At 45.7% G+C, this 22,599-nt stretch overlaps 1 protein-coding gene across 1 annotated transcript in view; it reads right to left on the bottom strand.

The window, feature by feature from the left end:
• The window catches only part of unc13a (unc-13 homolog A (C. elegans)), a 63,081-nt gene that overhangs the window by 15,721 nt on the left and 24,761 nt on the right, over positions 1–22,599 (bottom strand). The window contains exons 19-37 of the mRNA XM_046857580.1: positions 15,603–15,744; positions 15,302–15,471; positions 14,577–14,692; positions 14,318–14,481; positions 14,085–14,238; positions 13,658–13,726; positions 13,258–13,347; positions 13,000–13,134; positions 11,346–11,479; positions 11,036–11,072; positions 10,780–10,923; positions 10,109–10,186; positions 9,991–10,014; positions 9,715–9,792; positions 9,529–9,617; positions 9,291–9,443; positions 8,516–8,639; positions 6,425–6,430; positions 4,960–4,989 (exon numbers count right to left, since the gene is read on the bottom strand). Coding sequence (XP_046713536.1) covers positions 4,960–4,989; positions 6,425–6,430; positions 8,516–8,639; positions 9,291–9,443; positions 9,529–9,617; positions 9,715–9,792; positions 9,991–10,014; positions 10,109–10,186; positions 10,780–10,923; positions 11,036–11,072; positions 11,346–11,479; positions 13,000–13,134; positions 13,258–13,347; positions 13,658–13,726; positions 14,085–14,238; positions 14,318–14,481; positions 14,577–14,692; positions 15,302–15,471; positions 15,603–15,744 — 1,937 coding nt within the window. The remainder of the gene's footprint in view (positions 1–4,959; positions 4,990–6,424; positions 6,431–8,515; positions 8,640–9,290; positions 9,444–9,528; positions 9,618–9,714; positions 9,793–9,990; positions 10,015–10,108; positions 10,187–10,779; positions 10,924–11,035; positions 11,073–11,345; positions 11,480–12,999; positions 13,135–13,257; positions 13,348–13,657; positions 13,727–14,084; positions 14,239–14,317; positions 14,482–14,576; positions 14,693–15,301; positions 15,472–15,602; positions 15,745–22,599) is intronic.

Below are 22,599 nucleotides of genomic sequence, written 5' to 3'. Positions count from 1 at the left end.
ACACACACACACAAACACAAATAGCATTTACAGAATGTAACACACAACAGTAAAACAGCAGTGTAAAGAAGAAACGACTGACACACACACACACACACACACACACACACACACACACACACACACAGAGCTGAAAGGTCTAGAAAAGTAAACCCTATGTGACTGCTAGAGTGATACACAATATGGGCAAATGTATTTGGACACCTGACTTTTCCAGTCCTATGTGGTTCTTCTCCAAACTGATCCCACAAGGTTGAAGGCACATGCTGACCTCAACCCTATTGAACATAATGAATGTGAACAGCACCCTAGGACTCCTCACCTCACCTACATCAGTACCTGACTTTAAACACCCTTGTGGCTCCACAAATCTCCACAATATCTAGTGCAACATCTTCTCAGAAGAGTGGAGGTTATTATAAGAGCAAATGGAGACGAAATGTAGAATGGGATGTTCAAAAAGAAGCACATATCAATCTGCTCAGGTGTCCACAAACGTTTGTCGATATAGTGTTTGTTAATATAAAGAAGAAGAAGAAGAAGTAAAAGAAGAAAAGGAGGAGGAAGAAATATACTTGTGATACTTTGAAAGAAGAACAAACATTCCACAAACACATGGAAAAAAAAAGGAGAAACAGGAACACTTTAAATTAAACCCTTTCTATCAGTACACTGGCGGACCGGATATCAACTCGTGACATTTTCAATCAGGATAAAAAAAAAAACAGTTCATAGTTTTATCAAAGCAAGTATGATAGAAGATTTGTCAAATTAGTCAAGACACTTGACACATGACTTTAGAGTTTAATGGGAAGGGGGTGTGAGCTCCATGTTGGACTTCACATTACCAACATTGGTACAGAAATATAACTGAAAGCACCAATGCTTTTAGATACAACTAATTTAATGCAATTAAAACCAGTGGTGTAAAATATTTGAGTAAATGTAATTAATTGTAGTTGTCATTTTCTGGCTACTTTCTAGTTTTACTGAGTATCGAAGATATAAGCAACTTTTAGTCTCTTCTTAACTACATTGACTCCAGAAAAAGTAAAAGTTTCCCTTTAAACTCGGTTCCTCTGCCTGGCCAATCGCTACAAATCCTTTTCTCCTTCCTTAGTGTCCAACTTCTCAAACAAAGTAAAAAGTACTCAATACGAAGTCAAATACTGAAGTGCTGTTCAAATCAGATACTGGAAGACTTTTACTCAAGTCATATTGGAATCAGGGACTTTGAACTTGTCATGGAGTACGTTTTTTTCCAGAAAGGAATCTATACTTTTACTTGAAATTGATTTTTAGCGACTCTTTACATCTTTGATTATAACATTGACACCTAACAGGCTAGGTCAAAAAAAAAAGAAGAAAAATAAATACCTATGAAAAACTGCAAATATTTAAATAGCTTACTTTCACTTGAACCGTGAACCACTTTTGTGGACATTTAGACATTACAAATTGTTTTAATGGTGATTATGGACACTTCAAAACCAGCCAGAGAGAAAAAAAGAGGAAACACCGACCTATTATGTTCCAGTGATAATTAGATCCTAAGATACTTACTGAACTACACAACATGGTGGATAAACCTAGTAGGACCAGATGATACGTCTCTAGGTTATGTATGTAACCCTAGTTCCCTGAGGGAATGAGACGCAGCATCAAAACGCTTTGGGAACGCGCCCGAGTGTTCACGCTCTGCAATAATGTGTCAAAAATTGGAGGCTGGTTGTCACCAGCAGGTTAACGTCACGACCAGGAAATATGAAATGCACATGGAGTGAGGCGAGCGCCAGCTTCTGTAAGGGAGAAGGAAGCGCTGTAGGGACACCGGCAGTGCGGCTTAGAGACACAGCATCTCATTCCCGCAGAAAACTAGGGTTACATATGTAACCTCAGCCACAGCCTCAGCCTCCGTGTGCCACGAAAAAAGGGGGAGGCGTACAGACGCAGCCTCAGCCATGCCTGGGACAGTGGGGCTGGAGGACTAAGGGAGAACCAGAAGTGACAGTGCAACATCTCTTGAGATGCGAACAGATTCCCCTGGGCTTTGCCGAATCTCTCCCAAATCTGCTCCACCACGAGAGGGTGGAGCCACCATTTCCTGGGTCTCAACCCCTGCCTCGACAGGGTGTCTGCTGCTTTGTTTAATCGACCCGGGTTGTAAGCTGCTCTCACTAAGAGGAGCTTCCCCCAGGCCCACAAGAGGATCTGGTGTGCCAGCCTGTACAGTGGGCATGAGCGCAGACGTCCTTGATGGTTGATGTAAGAAACCATCAAGGCACTCCCTTTACTGGCTTTCATTAGCTGTATCAGATTCAAAACACTGATGCTTGCCTACAAGGCCAAAAATGGACCAGCACCATCTTACCTCAGAGATCTCATCACACCTTGCACTGCACCACGCTGTCTGAGATCCTCCAGCACTGCTTGACTGGCACCACCTTCTCTCAGAATGAGAGGTAGGGTATACTTTAAGGCTTTTCTCTGTTCTGGCACCGAGGTGGTGGAATGAACTTCCCATAAATATACGTACAGAGGAGTACCTGGCTATCTTCAAGCGACGGTTGGAGACCTTCCTCTTCCTAAAACAATCAAATTAGCACTTCCAAGTTTTCTTTGTAGAATTCAAGAATTATATTTATATTAGGTTTGTAATCTAGCATACCAGTGTAGATTTATTTATTGCTAGAGACTCAAAGCACTTTTGTACGCTGCTCTGCACACGGGCGTCTGCTAACTGCCGCAAAAGTAAATGTAAATGTAAACCACAGAGGTGTTGTCTGTACAGATCAGCATGTGGTGATCTCTGAGAAAATGCTTCAATGCTAAAAGCACGGCTAGCATCTCTAGGCAATTGATGTGGCAAAGTGGAAGGGGCCCTTCCAATAAACCTTGGGTGGAGTGACCACTCATGACCGCTCCCCACCCCGTGAGGGACGCATCCGTCATTAGCGGTACGCGACGACCGGGAACTCCCAACACGGGGCCCTGAGACAGGAACCCAGGATCTCTCCAAACATCTAAGGCACACAGGCATAGCCACGTGTCTTTGATCGTATGGAGGGCATTGCCCTTCCATGAGAACCAAAGGGTCCGTCCTGTGCCACCACTAAATGGGTCTCATGTACAGAAGGCCAAGTGGGATAACACTTGGTGCAGCTGCCTTGAGCCCTAGCAGTTTCTGGAACTGCCTGACAGTGAGAGGCTGTCCTTCTCTGACCTTCTTGATGGCCTTAAGGATAGCCACAGTGTGGGCAGGGGTAAGCTGCATGCACAAAGTAGTCGAATCCCATATGACGCTGAGATAGGTGGTTCTCTGTAATGGAGAAAGCACACTCTTCCCGGCGTTCAGCCGAAACCCCAAAACCTTCATGTGAGCAAGAAAGGACATCTCGATGCCAGACCATTAACTGCTCTGATTGAGCTAATATCAACCAATGGCCGATAAAGTTGAGGATGCGGATGCCCTGAAGTCTCAGGGAGACCAGAGCCACATCGACACATTTTGTAAAGGTGTGGGGTAAGAGTTCCAAAATAGGACTCATTCTGATGGAGGGACCACCTCAATGGCCTCCTTGCTCAGGAGAGTGTTTACCTCTCATTCCATGACCAGAGCCTGCTCGGTTCCCAACAGAGTGGGAAGAACCCTGTCTAAATGGGGCGGACAATACTTGAAATGTATCGAGTAGCCTCGCTCTACAGTGGGCAGGACCCACTGAGACACACCTGGCAGAGCTTTCCAGGATGCCAGGAAGTCTCTTAGGGGTATCGGTCTCTCAAGACTGACCTCTGGTATGCTTAGAGCCGGGGCAGTGCCCTGAAGCGACCCTAGGAGCCTCGAAGGATGCGGCAAGTTCTACTGGACCACTACGAGACCGGGTGGAGACTGAGGAGGATGCTTGCTGGAGCTGACCATGCCCTGAAGCACATTCAGTGGCAGGGTTAACGGACCAGGTTCCTGAGAAGGGGCAGGGCAGGGCGGCACTGGATACTGCAACGCGTCCCTTCCGGATCCCCAGAATGTCCTATGTCAGGATGTTTTTGCCGTAGCCCTCTTAGTAAAGATGACAGTCTTCAGATCTGTCCCTTCACAGGGCTTCGGTGCAGAGCGCCATGCAGGATCCCTTGCAGGGGGAGTGCAAGACGCTCTGTTTCTGTACAGATAGGAGGTGGTGACGGCCAGCTGTCAATTTTTGACTGATTACACACATTATTTCAAAGCGTGGAACACTCGGGCGCGTTCCCAAAAGCGTTTCGACGCTTCCTGAAAGGGAACTATAGTAAGGACTCTGCTTAAGAACTATAAACCCTACTAAACACCTTTGGGGTGAGTTGGAACAGCTCCGTAGCCTCCTACATCAGTACCTGACTTTACTAACACCCTTGTTACTAAATAAATCTCCACAAAATCTCCACAAATTTAGAGGAACATCTTTCTATAAGAGTGGAGAGTATTATAAAAGTGAATGTGGACTAAATGTGGAACAGGATGTTCAAATGTCCACAAACATTTATTCATATCCAGTGTATAACAATGTATCACTAAAACCTACATGAGTTCCAGGTCTGGTTTAGTGTTTTCCTCGCTGTAATAATAAAAGAGAATATTAATGTTAAGTGATTAATTAGCTGATAATTAATAATCAGCTGATCAGATCAATTAATATGCAGGTTAGAGTATTCAGGAAGTAGGTAAGAAGAGAATCCCTGGCTCAAAACTAGCTATCATCATAAAAAAATGTGAAGCCTGAAGCCTGGAATTATTCACTCGCTATGGACAGGAAGTCTGAGATGGAGAGAGCTAGGGCTAAAGGCAATCTTGAAGAACAAACGAGAACCAACGGCTTCAGACTAAGACAGGAGGAGCTAAGCGACAGCGAAGGAACACATTAAGAAATGAGAACAAGAGAGAAAGGAAGACAGGACACATTGAACTCAATTGGTTTTAGTTCTTACATCACTGTGACAAGCAAGCTTCACCCTGCCCTGTGAAGAGAGGAAATGCATTATTAACTTCAGAAGCACTCGTGTGTTTCTCACACACTGAGGTGCCAATCACAATACCGGCACGGATTGGATGTGATGCCTCAAAAACCAAATGCTTCAATTTTAGGTACACGCTATAGGGCCAAAAGTATATGGAAACTCAACTTTTCCACCCATATGTGGTTCTCTGTCTTTATAGGATGTCTTGGATGTGCTAGCAAAGTTTTCCCATCACTTCCAACTAGAGATCCAAACCTGATCCAGCATGGCAATTCTCAATGTGGTTGGTGTAAAAGATCATGCTATAGACCTCAACACCGTTTGGATGAATCTGATGACTGCACTACAGGCCTCCTTACCTCACCAACATTTACCAGTACTTGGCTTTTCTAACACCCTTGTGGCTGAATAAATCTCCACAAAATCTAGAGGACCATCTTCGTCAGAAAAGTGGAGCTTATTATAGGTGCAAATAGAGACCAACTGGTCAATGGGATGATTAAAATAAAGCACATACCAATGATATTTTTAGGTGTCCATAAACCCTTGGCCATATAGTAAAATCTAGAATCCACCTGATCTCACTGCAGAACAAAGGGGCCACAGGTGCACATGTTCATCGAATCATTAGAGTAACAACAATCACATTCTTAAATAAATGATGTGGTAAAAAACAGAAATAAAAGTAAGAAGATAAAACAATATATACTTAAAAAATATGGTATAGTGAGGATGCAGTTATTATGATATGACTATAATATTTAATGATACAAATGAAAAGTCAGAGATCGATCCTGGAATGAAACACAAACAGGTTAAGTCATTTGAACCTCAAAACAATAAAGTACAGACTGACAAAACAGAGTCTGGCAAAGAGAAGACTGTAGATCAGAATCAACGGTTGAGACACAAGCGACAGACCGACAGGGGAGAGAGGGGGTTCAAACGGGTGAAGGTTACCAATCAAACCACAAAGCCACCACCAGAGGCACCCAGGCCGCAACCTGCCACGCAATGCACAGCGAGGAACGAGGGACAGTGGAAGTGTGGCAGAGTGCCACTTCCAGAGACGAGAAAGTAAAGGGAAAGATAGAAGGAGGACAGGAAGTGTAGAAGGGGGCCACCAGATTCGTTAAGAAGAAAAGGCCTCTTTTGAGTCAACCAGGAATGCACCATGCGGCAGCCACCTCAGCTGGAAACAAGAGGTGAACGGGAGAGATGCTAAACGGTGCGGATGTAGAGAGACAGTAAGACGAAGAGATGTGATGGACGGATGGTCGATGCACACAAGGAAGGGAAGGAGGGAAAGGAGGAAACTTGCAGCCACACAGAGCAGGAGTGGGTGGGTAGGTGGGTAGCTGGGTGGGAGGCCACCCGGGGTACTGACGTACTGCAGGACAGACAGATGCACACAGAGGAGGGCTGCTGTACTTACTATCATCTGTGGAGTAGGAGGAGGAGGAGGAGGAAGAAGAGCGAGGGGGCAAGCGAGAATGTAATAATAATCAGAAAAAAAGGGTCAGTGAAGCTGCAAAGAGCCCCACATCAAAACAACATCTAAAAGGCCCTGAGTGTGCACACTGCTGGCTTCAGATCTTCTGAATTAGTGCTTGCTGGGTTCCAGAGTTAAAGCTCGCAAGAATGCGAGTTTATTCCAAAAATGACTAAGACATGGGGCTCTTTTGTAAAAAATAAAAAAAATAAATAAATAAATAAACAAACACAAATAATAACAGATGTATAAAGACAAATAAAATCAGGCTGGTCTCTGATCCCATAGTAAAAATTTCTTTTTTATTCAATAATAATTATTACCAAAACGAAAGAGAGCAAAGAGCAGCCTATTAAGTGGGTGATAATGGTGCACTCCCAAAGCCAATATCGAGTCTTTTCTCTGAAATAGGTGTTTTATTAATGCAAGGTGGTTCAGGGAACAGGGAAATGTTAAAAACAACTCGTACTGGAGTATTATAGTCACATGACATCCAGCTAGGACAGGACTCAGGATTGAAGAAAAACCCAATATGCAATATTAAAAGTTAGGAACACTTGCTCTCACACAGGCAGCAATGGTGGTTTAAAAGCACTCAATTTAAAGCTAGCAATCTATACGACGTAAAGCATCGATTAGCCATGCGAAGTCTGTGAAATTTTGTAAATTATACCCAAAATTATAGATGTGGGTTTTTTTTGCATCTACAGTAAAACAAATGGTATATGGTTCTATATGTTCTTGATAACTGCATACAGTGATTTACCCATTTTATATTTAGAATTTGGCAGACAATCCCTTACAGAGCAACTTAAAAACAAGCAGTTGAGGGTTAAGGGCCTTGCTTAAGGGCCCACAGTGGCAGCTTGGTGGAGAGAGTGCAATGCTTTAATCACTGATTTGCCACTTCCGTTTTTTTTTTTTTTTTGTGGCACAGCTGCATTTTTAACTTAATTTCGACACTAGCAGACAGTGATGCAATGCAGTGTGTGTTATACACCAACTTTCCATCTATATTTAGCAGGAATAGATATAGTTTGTGTGGACAGAATTTGCAAAACCTCAGCCAAGTCTACAACTCCACTTACAGAAGAAAAAGGGACACTGTGTAAAAAGTGAATAAAAACAGAATGAAATGATTTGCAAATCTCACAAACCCATATTTTGTTCATAAAAAAACATAGAAAACATATCACGTTATTTTAAATTTGACGGCTGCAACATAAAAAATTGGGGCAGGTCCATGGTAACCACTGTGTAGCATCATATCTTTTGTCCACATACATTTAGGAAGTGAGCAGACCAGTTCTGGGTGTCCTTTGTCCAGTTTTCTGTTTCCCTTGTTCCTTGTGCAACTATTGATGATATTATGTTCTGAAAATGATGAGATATTGAACTGTTTTGCAATTAGATTTTGAGGAACATTATTCTGAAGTTGTTCCACAATTTGTAGACACAGTCTTTTACAGATTGGTGAAGCTCTGACCAGCTTTACTTCTGAGAGACTTTATACCCAATCATCTTACTGACCTGCTGTCAATTAACCTTATTAGTTGAAAAACGTTCATCTAACTGTTTAATTTTAATAACGTCCCAACTTTTTTTAGACGTGTTGCAGCCAACAAATTCAAAATGATCTTGTTTTTTCTTTAAAATGGTACATTTACTGTTTAAACATTCGATTTCAGTTCTATTATAAATCGATTACAGGTTTGTGAGATTTGCAAATCATTACATTCTGTTTTTAATTTCGATTTTATACAGTGTCCCAACTTTTTTGGAATTGGGGTTGTATATTAAATGTGTCTGTTTCTGTATATGTTGTTTTCTAGGTTTTATTTATAGCCGTATTGCATCCGCGAAACCATCGGCAGTAAACTCCTGACCATGAGCAACCAATGCAGGATGAATGCAGAGGTGCAAATTGAAAACAAATGCTGCCGGTGTGATTGCAGCGTAATAGCAGCTCGAGCTTTATTTATACGTTGGATTGAAGCGTTATTCATATTTTGGCCAGTTTGCAAAGTCTCTCACCGTTTGATCGGTTAGAGGAGGCAGAACGATGGTCTTCTCCATGGTGTTCATGACAAGTTTCCAGAGCTCCTTTAGCACTCGTTTCAGGACCGTCTTCTCACATATCTTAGCGAACAGCGACAAGCTAAAAGAAAATAGCAATGAAAAAAGAATACGTCTCGCTCCACCTACTCCCACTACACTATATGGACAAAAGAATTGGGACAACTGACTTTTCCAGCTGTTTGTGGATCTTCTCTAAACTTTTAAGTTGGAGGTACACAACTGTATAGGATGACTTTGCCTGAAATTGAAAATTTTCCACTTGAACTAGGAGACCCAAACCTGCTCCAGTATGACATTCCCCTTGTGCACAAAGCCAGCTCCATGAAGATCTGCTTTCAATGGGTTGGAGTGAAAGATCTCCTGCAATAGAGCTCCAACCCTAATGAACATAATGAATGTGAACACTGACTGCACCCCAGGCCTCCTCACTTTCTTACCTACATCAGTACCTGACTTTACTAACAGCCTTGTAGCTAAATATTTCAGAATTTATATTTCAGTAAATTCAGTGGAACATCTTCCCAGAAGATTGGAGGTTAATATAAGAGCAAAACTTGGAATGGTATGTTCCAAAAGTACATAAAAATCTTATAATCAGGTGTCCACAAACTTTTGGCAATGCAGTGTAGACCTACACTCTTGCTCTTGGTTGCATCTTAGATAGGATAGAGAAGTAATGAGGAATAATGGAAAATACCAGCTGGAGGGCCGGATGGTAGAGAAAACTCACTTGCTGTCAAGGAAGTCCATGATGGGCTGCAGAACGTTGTCTGCATCCTGAGCCACGCTGCTGCAGGCGCTAGCTGGCACGTTGCCTGTGCCTTTTACTTGGCTCAGAATGTCTCCCATCTGCTTCACATTCTCTTCAATGTTGGGCTGGAAACTGAAAAACCAGACATGGATCATAAATTACAAGTTGAGAAGTCAGAAGAAGCAGACTATCCAGCCAGGTCGATCACTTGCACTACCTGGTGGCAAAGATCCTGGCCAGGTCATCCAGAACATTGTTGAGTTTCACTTGCAGCTCCTTCAGGATGTCGCTCGCCTCAACATTCAGCTAGAACACGACATTCCACAAGAAAACCTCATTTCAGGAAAAACTAACCTAGTGTTGATATAGCAAATTTACTAAAAGAACATTTTAGAAGACTCACATCCTTGCCTCCCATTGCCTCAAACATCTTCTCTAGCTGTACCCGCAATTGCTGAATGTTGTTAATCAGAATACAGGGCTGTGGAAATCAGAGCATCACAGCATATTCATGTTACACGGTGCAAAATATAACATTCAGCATCTGCTTTCAAAGCAATCAGTCAGCAAATCTCTGGGCTGCTGAACTGAAAGCAGGACATGACCAACTCTACATTCACATCCACGATATTCAAGACTTGAAGTCCAAATTCATCAAATTTATAGCTTTGATACGCACCTTTATAGCACCATCCTTAGCATTCTAGAGTCGGATGAAAAGAAAAACGTGACATTAGAAAACCGTGGAAATTATTGAGGAGAAAAGTAGAAGAAGAAGACATGAAATAAAGAGTTACCACTTTCTCCTTGGTGCAGTGGTGAGGGAAGTCTCGAGAGATTATGCTGGCATAGGAGAGCAGAACGTTGCTAATTGTCTGTGAAAGAAAAGAACAAAAGGAAAGGAACAGTTACGTCTCTGACTATAAGACATTGAATTGACTTGTCTAACAGAAGCTTGGGTATATATACAGTATATAAAATATAAAATCAGCCAGCGAACCAGAACCAAAACTTCAAGTTTCAAGTTTATTTGTCATACGTACAGATGTCAGTGACAGTTTGTAAAATAAAACGCTTGTGAGGCTACAGCAAACTACAGCAAAAATTAAATATAAAATAATATCAAACAATAAAGAGAAGAAGAAATAAAAAATAATGTAAAAATAAAGCATAAGAAAATTATAATTATTAACAAATCTGTGCAGAAAGCGAATGTATATATATATATAAATATATACATATAGTGGATTAAAAAATTTATCCGCGATTAATTGTATGATCGTTATAAGTTGAATGGTGATTAATCGCAACTTTTTTTTATATCTGAGTAAAGATAGGACTTAAAGTTGAAATTTTGCCTCTTTTATATTTTTTATATATTTATATATAAAAAAATGGTCAAACAGAAATGCACGCTGCATTAATCACGCATTTAAAACATTTTCTCAAGTGATTGAAATGTGTTCACCTTAGCAAAGCGCTTCATATAGTGGCCCACAATCTGAGGGTCGGGGCACTCCAGCTTTTTAATAATTTCAAAGCTCTGGTTGAGCTGAGAAAAGACGTCCACCACCGAGCAGGAAAAGAGAGCGTGCTCTGATGTTTGTTGGTACTGTGTAGAGAAACACAGAAATAAAGAGAAGAGAAGAGTGAGTGGGAGAGGAAAAGTTAAAGAAGTTTTGCAGCCAGATAGACAGGAGGGCGGCTGGTATTTGTGGCTAGACACCAGTAGGTGTGACACCTAATGCATGCATGGTACGACTTGGAAACAGAAGAAGAAAGAACTGAGGTATCTTATTTGAGACATTATAGTAATTTTGGTTATTAATATAATAATAAATATATTAGTTGTTGCTGATGCTCTTTTATCCATCCATCCATCCATCCATCCATCCATCCATCCATCCATCCATCCATTAATCCATCCATTAATCCATCCATCATTTAATCCTTCCAGCCATCCAATATAAGGACGTGTCAGAAAGATTGCAATCACATCTTGTTAGTATTGCAAGTTTTACAAGTAGAACTCACTGGTTAAGACAAGGAGTGTAGGAGTTCTTGTCTTCCTCAATAATGGACACAATTAGGGTGATCAGTTTGGACCAGAAGTCAAGGTTCTTGATGCTTGGACCCTGTTCTTCAGGAGGAAGCTCACCTTTCTTTGACTGTATGAAAAAAAAGAGCAAACTTTACTTGATGAGATATGAAAGCTAAAACAGTTGCTATATCCATGATAGATTGTGAACACCTAACCATCAGATTGCTTTTAGAACATCTCAATCCCCAGTTGCTGTTATAATAACTTCCACTCTTCTGAGAAGATGTTCCACTGGATATCGACATGTGTTTGTGGAGGTTTGTGAGGATTCATTCAGCCATAAGAGCATTAGCGTGCAGTCTGTGAGGAGGCCTGGGATCCAGAGAGTGTTTTAATTGATCCCAGAGGTGTTCAATTGGGTCAGAGTTCTATAGCAAAAGATCTTTTGCTCCAACCCATAAAAAACACATCTTCACAGAGCTGGCTTTGAGAATTGCCATGCTGGACAGGTGTGAGTTCTAGTTCGAGTGAAGGAAAGATGTAAAGGTATCTAAAGACGTCCTATATCAGGAGTCCACATTTAAAACGGCCCTCTGAACAATTCCAGGAACATATTTATAATTATTCGACTCATATCTGTATTTGATAATAAACGTCGGCTTTTAAAGTAAAATGTCCCTTATTTATTAATAGAGGTCGAGGCACCGATAGCTGATTTAAATAATATACGGATAGTTTTTCCGGCTTCCGTCCTGCCTTCATTATGAGAGCGGCCTCTAGAGGCGAATCACTGGTGCTACATGCTTGTTTCTACACGTGAGACTTTTTACTGCACAGAGAGTGTTAAATTATATGAATTATTTATCATTTATCCATTATATAATTCTATTTATTATTGCATATATTCATATTTATTTTCTTTAGTACATGTTCATGATTAGGAACTGTTTTTATGTTTGTAATAAATTTCAGTATTATTTTACGCGATGTGTTCTGTTTTTTTTTCCAGTATCCATTAAAAGAATTATCGTCGATTAATCAGTTATTGGCGAGTACGATCCAACCTAGTTATCGGTATCGGTAAAATCCACTATTGGGCCCCATCTAGTTATTAAAATAGCCTACTTATTTGTTATATTCACCCACCAACCACATGTATATGCATAAGTAAGTAGTTTTTTTTTTCAAAAGCAATAAATATGAAACAAATGCGATATCAATGCGATATTTCTTGAAAAGTGCTGATTTTCTTTTACAGACCCCCATTAAAGAAAGGACAAATTATGTGGCCCTCACAGAAAAAAGTTTGGGGGACCTCAAGTTGTCCTATACAATTGTGTGCCTCCAATGTTGTGGTAACAGTTTGGAGACGAACAATATATGGGTGAAAAAGTTTCAATAGTGTCTACATAGTTTTGTCCCTACAGTGTGCTACATAATGGAAAGCTTCTGGATGAATTACATAATGACTAATGCTCCTTAAAGCACCATTTGAGGAACCAGTGCACTGGAAGAAGATGAATAAAATAGAATAATAATAAAATAATGACCTCTACAGGGGGAATGGACATAGCTGTAGTTCCTATACACACAGAACCCACTTTGACCATGTGGTTTAGGGTCAAGGAGCATGGAGTATCTTCTCACCGGGTCAGTCTGGTACTCGCGGCTGTACAGCTCATGGCAGTTGTTGAAGATGTATTCGTATGTGGAGTTCAGGCAGGCCTTCACACAGTCTTTCACAACCTGACTGGCACGAGGAGGACTCTGTAGCTCTTGGACCTGGGACACCAAATAATACTGTTATTCAGCTACATGAGCATTTTACTGATGACAAGTTTTATAAAAAGGTCTGGAGATGATACTCTGATGTTGTCAATATTTATGTCTCATTGTGTAAAATACCTTCATTCTGAAGAATGTGATACTGGTGAGAAGGTCCACAGTGGATTTGAGATCCTGCAGCCTCTCAGGGCTGCTGGCTGGGAAATTATTCTGTTACATTTATATGAGAGAGAAAAAAAAAGTTGTGTAAGATCTAGAAAGCTTGATCTCATGGGACAGAGCTGACTTTTTTTTGGCAAGTAAAATTAAATCCTCTGGTTATTTAATAATGCTGTCATGTCCATCAACATCATGATTATAATCAGGCAGAACAGAAGTCTGGTTGCAAGAAGCTCTCGATACGGCTTGTCTGCTGTGAATAAAACAGAGCCCTCGGAGAAGGAATGAGTGACAAACACTGAAACAAGTATAGAGAGAACGAGTGAAAGCAGGAAGAGAAAGCGATAATAGAACACGGTACCCTGTACATGGAGAGGTCGATCCTCAAAGAGTTGTGTAGCTGGTCCAGGAGTTTGACAAAACGCTCTTTCTGTAAAGGACATAAAATATAAGAGACAATAAAAAAAACCACCAATATAATAACACGTTTATTATATTTTTTCCCTGCTACCAGTATGACTATTGCAAATATAGAAATGTAAAGGTGCTTTACAGCACAGTAAAATTCTTTCTTTGCATATCCCAGCGATATTAGGAAGCTGGGGTCAGGGTGAGCCATGATACAGCTGGAGCACAGAGGGTTTGGGGCCTTGCTCAAGGGCCCAAAAGTGGTAGCTTGGCAATAAAGAGGCTTAAACCCCCAAAATTCTTAACAGTAACCCAAAACCTTAACCACTGAGCTACCACTTTCCCAAATATATAAAAACAGGTCTTTATAGGCCACAAACCCCAAAGTTGGATGCAGCGAAGCGGTCGGAAGCCGAGACGTTATTGGTAGCCTGGGTGGTGTGAGCGTAGTACGCGTTAATGTTAGCCAGCAGAGTGCTCATTACAGCTGGCACTCCTGGACACATGTACTTAGACGAAAGACAGGCAAAGTGTCTGATGAAAAAAGACACAAAATCACAATAAAATACGTATCTATGCCTTCATATAACATGACATTCAAACTCTGACTCACGTCATGGCTTGGTATATGGATTCCACTCCGTAACGCATTGCAAACTCATCCACGATCTCCTGAGGCGTCTCTTCGAAGTAGACCTTCCAGGCATCATCTCCTTTTGCGTCCGGGATCTTTACTACGCCATTGTTCTGAAGATCCGTCACGTAGTGGAAGAGGTTCTATAAGGTTGAACGAGATGAGTTCTCCTGTGGGTTCCTTCATATTCCAGGTTGAAATGATATAAAAGGCACTGCATTAACAAAGTCTGACTGACCTCATGGAGGCAGGTGTACTGGACATGATACGGGGCCACTGTTTCTTCTCCCTTGATCTCCACGCTGATGTGCATTCGGATAGCTCCTGACACGGCGGACTTGTCGGTACGCTTGTCTGGACAGGAAACAGACCGAGAGTAAGGAATGTCTTTTATTAGCAGGCAATGGAGTTCCCATAATTGCATAGTGCTCTCTTTGTAAACTCTACATTACTAACAGCTTCTATTAACACGGCGATAAAAAGTGGAGAGCAATTACTTTGGATTGTAAACAATATATCAGCAACAGTACCTGACTTTTCCAGCTATATGTGAATCTTCTCCTCACTGTAGAAGACCTCCTCAAAATTGTATAGGATGAATTTGAATGCAGTGCAAAGCAGTAAAATAGTTCTGAACTAAAAGATCCAAACCTGTTCCAAAGCCAGCTCCATGAAGATATACTTCCATGGGTTGGAATGGAAGATCTCCTGCTATAATCCTGCTATGCTATTCCGATCTAAGACGGAACACTGACTGCAACCCCAACCTGACTCAACTAACACCCTTATAGTAGAATGAATCTTCCCAGAAGAGTGGAGGTTATTATAACAGACTCAATGTGAAATGGGATGTTCAATTAGCATACATACCAATCTTATGGTCAGGTATCTACAAACTTTTGTCCATACAGAGTATTTTGAATAGTGGTCAACCATTACGCATTACAAGCCTTCCTCACTCACCGAGGTTGTACCACACGTCCATTTCACCGCTCAGCGTCCGCACCTCGATTATAGTCTGCCCCAGGAAGTCGTCAGACTCTCGCTTGAACTTCTGCTTGACGCGTGATTTGATGTCATCGTCCTCGTCCCATACTCGCACTTTTATCCGGTCTGAAGAGTTGTGGCACTCGCTGAAAACACAATCAGACTCGTCTTGTTTTACACCACAAAGTATGTACTGAACCTCAAACTTGTTTATTAATGAAAAGAATGTTATTATACATACGACAGAGATTCTAACAATTACAACCGTTACACTTACAAATTGAAGGACTCGTCCCAGACAGGATTGAGGTTGCCGTAGATGGTCTTGGTTCTTTTCTTTGTTTTGCCTACTTGCACTGTAACGTAGGGATCGCTGGAGCCGGTTTTATCCTTGGCCTGGAGGCCCTGAGCACACAAAACTGTGGAAAGCAGTGAATTTATAGTGCGGATACATCATTTATATTTTATCCATCGAAATGTTTGGGTCAAAGACATAAATGTGTTGCGCTAATTATATACAAGGAGCGTTCAAGTCAAACCAGGACTTTTAAGTTTATAAAATAAAAAGAACACGTTTCAATGGAAACCGCATTTATTTTTCTACATACTCCTCTGCTACATTTATTCACTAATCCCAGTGTTTAACTTCGACGTAGAAGATTCGGCATAGAAAGATTTGTCAGTACACCTGAACCTGGACGTATCTTATTAGCCAGACATTATCATCTGGTGCTTGTTATGATCATGAACAGCAGTTACAATAATTCCTCTGAACTACTTGTCTTTATCTACCCATCCTGAAGCATCCAGAGATTGGGCCAGCTCCATTTGTGAGACGCCTCGTGAAGTTAGAAGATGCCAGCTACACAAGGATCCCAAGGCATCTTGAGGTTGTGCCAGCTCCAGTTGTGTCCCACCTAATGAAGATTTTGGACCTTCAAAGAGAAGCTTCAAAGAGAATCTTGCGAGGATCCCGTGCTATAAGATGTACCAACTCCAGTTGGATCCTACTTCAAGAAGATTGTGAACATTAGATTTCAAGAATAAACAACCTCTTAATCAATACTCAATACCTTCTACATCTGCTGTTTCTCCATCATATAACATTTAAAGGCTCTGGTATGGAGGAGACAGTGTTGAATCTATAGTAGGCTCAGACGTTGAGCTGATTTATGAGTTGTTCAGTAGCTCCTGGTTTCACAACTCCAACTGACTTTTTAAGACTGGAGAAAGAACGTTACTCACAATCGCACACTCCAATGCTCATGATATTTCTCACTCTCCAGTGTGTCAGAAAGTTAGGGTTATAGGATCCAAGGCAGATGCAAAAGGAGCAGGGGAGAAAGGCTGTGCAGAGCTGAATCGGGAAGCCGATTCAGGGAGTCGATTCAGGGAGTCGATTCCGGGAGCCGATTCCGGGAGCCGATTCAGAGAGCCGATTCAGAGAGCCGATTCAGAGAGCCGATTCAGAGAGCCGATGTGCGCGAAGGGGTGAGGATTCCGAGCCGGAAACCAGAGCGCGTTCAGCGCGAGCCGAAACCGAAACGCTGCTCAGCGCGAGCAGAGCAGAGCCGAGCCGGAAACCGAACACGCCCAGCGCGAGCAGAGCAGAGCAGAGCAGAGCAGAGCAGAGCCGAGCCGGAAACCAGAGCGCGTTCAGCGCGAGCAGAGCAGAGCAGAGCAGAGCCGAGCCGGAAACCAGAGCGCGTTCAGCGCGAGCAGAGCAGAGCCGAGCCGGAAACCGAAGGACAGAATGTTCAGGTCAGAGACAACGAAACAAACAAAAGAACAAACAAACAAAACAGAATACGCTGGAGAGTGCTCAGGGCAAGCCTAAAGACAATCTGGCACTGACTGGAGGATTCAGGCGTCCTTATAAGTGCCAGAAAATCATACACCAAATCCGTGCAGCTGGTTGGGAGTGGGCGTTTCCTCTGTGGTTGAGGCGGTAATACCTGAAGTGCTCAAGCGGGCTGACAGTACCCCCGCCCAGGGCGGCCCCGACGCCCAACAGGCTGCCCCGGTGGGCCCGATGAAAGCCAGCAATCAGGTCAGGGTCCAGGATAAAGCGGAGGGGACCCAGGAGCGCCTCAGGACCATAGCCCTCCCAATCCACAAGGTACTGAAGGCCCCGCCACGACGACGGGAGCGGAGCAGGCGGCGACGGTGTAGGCAGGACCCCAGCAATGACCCGGCGGGCGGAGGGGCCTGGCGGAGGGCACCAGGAGCAGGCCTGAACGGGTCGAACCCTAGACACATGAAACGTAGGGTGGACCCGAGCGCCTGGGGAGCCTGAGCCGGAGGGCCACGGGATTAATAACCTTGGAAATGGGGAAGGGGCCGATAAAGCGGGCGAGCTTCCGACAGGTGGCCTTAAGGGAAGGTCCCAGTAGAGAGCCACACACGTTGCCCGGCACGGTAGCGGGGGCTAGGCACCGCCACGGTTGGCCCCTGGCAAAGCCTTATGCCATTCTTGAGCAGGGCTGCTCGGGCCGTCCTCCAGCCTCGACGGCAGCGACGAAAGAAAAGGGCGGCAGAAGGAACGGCGGACCGGGGTTCCTGGTTGGAGAAAACCGGCGGCAGAAAACCGTGGACCACCTGGAAGGCGCAAGTCCTGTGGCAGCAGTGGGAAGAGTGTTATGGGCATACTCAATCCATAAAAGTTTGTCCGACCAGGAGGAGGGTTCCCGACTGCAAAGGAGACGGAGACCGGTCTCAAGATCCTGGTTGAGCCTCTCGGTCTGTCCGTTCGTCTGGGGGTGAAACCCAGATGAGAGGCTGGTCGAGATGCCCAGGAGGCGGCAGAACTCCCTCCAAAACTGCGCCGAGAATTGGGGTCCGCGGTCCGAGACGATATCTCTGGGGAAACCATGGAGGCGGAATATGTGCTGGAGGGCCAGCTTGGCGGTTTCCTTGGCAGACGGCAGCTTGGGCAGAGCGATGAAGTGGCCCATCTTAGAAAATCGATCAATGACCGTCATGACAACCGTGTTGCCACTGGAAATGGGCAGCCCGGTAACGAAGTCCATGGCGATGTGCGACCACGGGTGTTCGGGATAGGAAGGGGCGAAGAAGACCATGGGGCGGCCACGAGGGTTCTTGTGTTGGGCACAGTCGGGCAGGCCGCGACAAAGTCCCGGTGTCCTTTACTACAGAAGGCCACCAGAAGCGTGCCTTGACCAGAGACAAGGTGCGAGGCTGACCGGGTGACAGAAGAACAGGGAGTTGTGACACCACTGAAGAACTCCAGGCGGAGACCCTCGGGACGAACAGGAGACCAGTAGGGCAACCCTCAGGGACAGGGCCCCTGTCTTGGGCATTCTTGACCCGCTCCTCCAAAGCGAGACTAAGGGTGTGGACCGACACAGACTTGGCAAGGATGGTCTCTGGGCATGGCTCCTCCTCCTCCAGGGCATGAACCCTAGAGAGCGCATCAGGCTTGACATTCCGGCTCCCAGGCCGGTACGAAGAGAGAACCGAAGCGCCAAAGAAAAGGCCCCATCTAGCCTGTCGGGGGTTGAGTCGTTTAGCCGATTGGAGGTACTCAAGGTTGCGATGATCCGTCCAGACCAGAAAGGGGACCTCCGCACCCTCCAACCAATGGCGCCATTCCTCCAAGGCCAGTTTGACAGCCAGGAGCTCCCTCTCACCCACCGGGTAGTTACGTTCAGAGGAGCTAAGGCGCCTGGAAAAAAAAGCGCAAGGATGCAGGCGGTTATCCTCAGGGCAGACCTGGGAGAGCACTGCCCCACCCCACACCGGAGGCGCCAACTTCAACCACGAACTGCCGAGCCGGGTCAGGAAAGATGAGGATGGGCGCCTCCGTGAATCGCCGCTAAGCTCCAGAAAAGCCTCCTCAGCCTCAGGGCCCCAGAAGAACGAGCGGAGGGAAGACGTCAGGAGGTGGAGGGGCGCCGCCACCGAACTATAGCCCTTTACGAAGCGGCGATAAAAATTGGCGAAGCCCAAGAACCTTTGTAAATGGCGGCGGAGGTGGGGTCGGCCAGTCCCGGATAGCCTGGACCCTGGCAGGGTCCATCCGGATATTACCGCGGAAAGCAGGTATCCCAGGAACGAGGTTTGTGAGGTGTGGAACTCACATTTCTCAGGTTTAACATAAAGCCCGTTCTTGAGAAGTCTCTCCAAGACCTGACGCACCTGCCGGATGTGTTCGTCCATGGAGCAGGAGAAGATCAGGATATCATCCAGGTAGACAAACACAAACGTATTAAGCATGTCACGGAGGACCTCGTTGACCAGAGCCTGAAAGACGGCCGGAGCGTTGGTTAGGCCGAACGGCATGACGAGGTACTCGTAATGACCAGCTGGGGTATTGAAGGCGGTCTTCCATTCATCCCCCTCCCTGATACGCACCAGGTGGTATGCGTTGCGTAGATCCAGCTTAGTGAAGATCGTGGCACCATGCAGGAGTTCGAACGCCGAGGCCATAAGCGGCAAGGGGTAACGGTTCCGGATAGTGATCGCATTAAGACCCCGGTAGTCAATACATGGGCGTAGGGACTTATCCTTCTTTTCGACAAAGAAGAAACCCGCACCAGCCGGGGAGGAGGATGGTCGGATGATCCCTGCTGCCAGAGACTCCTGGATATACTGGTTCATGCTAGTCCTCTCCGGGGCCGATAACTGATACAGGCGCCCCCTAGGGGGACTGGCTCCGGGATGCAGGTCGATGGCACAGTCAAAGTGCCGGTGGGGAGGCAGGGAGGTAGCCAAGGCCTTACTGAACACGCGCGCAAGGCCATGATAGACCTCAGGAACCGACGCCATATCGGAGTGCTCGGGAGTGACAGCCGGCAGTGGCTTGGGTGGAGGAAGAGCAAGACAGTGGCCGAAGCAATGCACACCCCAATCAAGAATACGCCCTGTCATCCAATCAACACGTGGGTTGTGTTTCCGAAGCCAAGGGAACCCGAGCATAATGGGGGCTTGGGGAGAGGAGATGACCAGGAAGGAAAGCCACTCCCGATGTTGTTCCCCCACTGACATGAGCAGAGGCCTAGTGCGGTGCGTGGCCCGGCCCAAAAGGCTGCCGTCCAGGGCTCTGATCAGCAGAGCTTCAGGCAGGGGCTCCATGGGAACCAGCAGCTGCTGGGCAAGCTTGAGGTCGATGAACTCGGCATCAGCCCCGGAGTCGACGAAGGCAGCCAACTCCGTGCCATCGGGGCCAACCTGGAGGTGGACCAAGATAGTGGGTTTGAAGGGAGCGGGGAAGCGCGGCTCGTGGGTGCTCCCTCCATTACCGACGAGCCTTGCCTTTTACTGGGCAGGATGCGGCCATGTGCCCTTTACCTCCGCAGTAGAGGCAAAGACCCAGAGACCGACGTTTTTCCTTCTCAGCGGGGGTCAGGTGGTGGCGTCCTATCTCCATGGCCTGTGGCGGAGAGAAAGAACGGGTGCCAGAACCCGAAACACGAGGAGGGGAACCGCTCGCAGTTAAAGGACTGTGAGGACCTAGGCTCTGAGTTGGGTAACCACGCTCCCGGCGGCGTTCCCTTATGCGCCGATCGATGCGTGTAGCCAGGGAGATCAGCGAATCCAGATCCCGGGTGGATCACGGCGGCAAGTTCGTCATAACAGCAGAGGAGAGGCCCTGGAGGAAAGTGTCATAAAGCGCGATGCGATCCCATCCGCTGTCAGTGGCCTGGGTCCGGAACTCAGCCGCGTACTCCGCAACAGGCGTTGCCCTGTGCGGCCGAGACCAGGAGCGGGCGGCATCTTGGCGTGGCGTGGGCGTGCGAAGACCTTCCGGAGTTCCGCAGAAAAGCCGCGAACGATCCGCAGTTGGGTGATCGGCTTTCCCACTCCGCAGTGGCCCACCTTAGGGCTCGGCCTGACAGGAGGGAAATGACGTAGGCCACCTTGGAGCGCTCTGTACCGAATTGAGAGGGTTGCATGCTAAAAATCAGGTCGCACTGCATAATAAATGAGCGGCAGGAGTCAGGGTCGCCCGAAAACCGGGCTGGCTGCGCGAGCTGAGGCTCACGCATGGCTGAAGGGGCGATAGGAGGAGCAGGGGCCTGCCGGGCCGGAGCAGCAGATGATGATGGCGGCAAAGCACCTGTGGTGAGCCGGTCGCCAAAACGCAGCGCAAAAATCCCATGATTTCCTGCACGCCAGTAGAGAGGTTCTGGATTTGTTGCTCCTGCGCCGCTTGTTGGCGAGCCAAGGCCGTTAAAGCGGCGCTAGAGGCAGGTACATCCACGGGATCCATGTTGGCCAGATTGTTCTGTCAGAAAGTTAGGGTTATAGGATCCAAGGCAGATGCAAAAGGAGCAGGGAGAAAGGCTGTGCAGAGCTGAATCGGAAGCCGATTCAGGAGTCGATTCAGGAGTCGATTCCGGAGCCGATTCCGGGAGCCGATTCAGAGAGCCGATTCAGAGAGCCGATGTGCGCGAAGGGGTGAGGATTCCGAGCCGGAAACCAGAGCGCGTTCAGCGCGAGCCGGAAACCAGAGCGCGTTCAGCGCGAGCAGAGCAGAGCAGAGCAGAGCCGAGCCGGAAACCGGAACACGTCCAGCGCGAGCAGAGCAGAGCAGAGCAGAGCCGAGCCGAGCCGAGCCGGGAACCGAAGCGCGTTCAGCGCGAGCAGAGCAGAGCAGAGCAGAGCAGAGCCGAGCCGAACCGGAAACCGGAGCGCGTTCAGCGCGAGCCGGAAACCGAAGGACAGAATGTTCAGGTCAGAGACAACGAAACAAACAAAAGAACAAACAAACAAAACAGAATACGCTGGAGAGTGCTCAGGGCAAGCCTAAAGACAATCTGGCACTGACTGGAGGATTCAGGCGTCCTTATAAGTGCCAGAAAATCATACACCAAATCCGTGCAGCTGGTTGGGAGTGGGCGTTTCCTCTGTGGTTGAGGCGGTAATACCTGAAGTGCTCAAGCGGGCTGACACAGTGTTTGTAATGTTTTAATGATTTATAATCACACTCATGGTGTCACCCAGGAGAGAATGGGTTGCCATTTGACTCTGGTTCCTCTCAAGGTTTCTTCCTCAAAACATCTAAGGGAGTTTTACTTGCCACAATCACCCCAACCCCAGGCTGCTCATCAGGGATAAAAACACATAATTTACTTGTATTTACATTTTTGTTCTATAATTCTTACATTCTGTAAAGCTGCTTTGAGACATTGTTCATTTTGAAAAGTGCTTCAAAAAATAAACTTGAATGGAATTGTATCCCAAGGTAGCCGTTCTCCATTCCCAAAGAAAAACTCATCTCTTGTGCAATTTCACGACAGGTTAAGTGTTGA

The sequence above is a fragment of the Silurus meridionalis genome, chromosome 9 (assembly GCF_014805685.1).
Source record: "Silurus meridionalis isolate SWU-2019-XX chromosome 9, ASM1480568v1, whole genome shotgun sequence".
NCBI lineage: Eukaryota > Metazoa > Chordata > Actinopteri > Siluriformes > Siluridae > Silurus > Silurus meridionalis.
The sequence above is the reverse complement of the archived record's forward strand: the minus strand, read 5'-3'. Positions and strand labels throughout refer to the sequence as shown.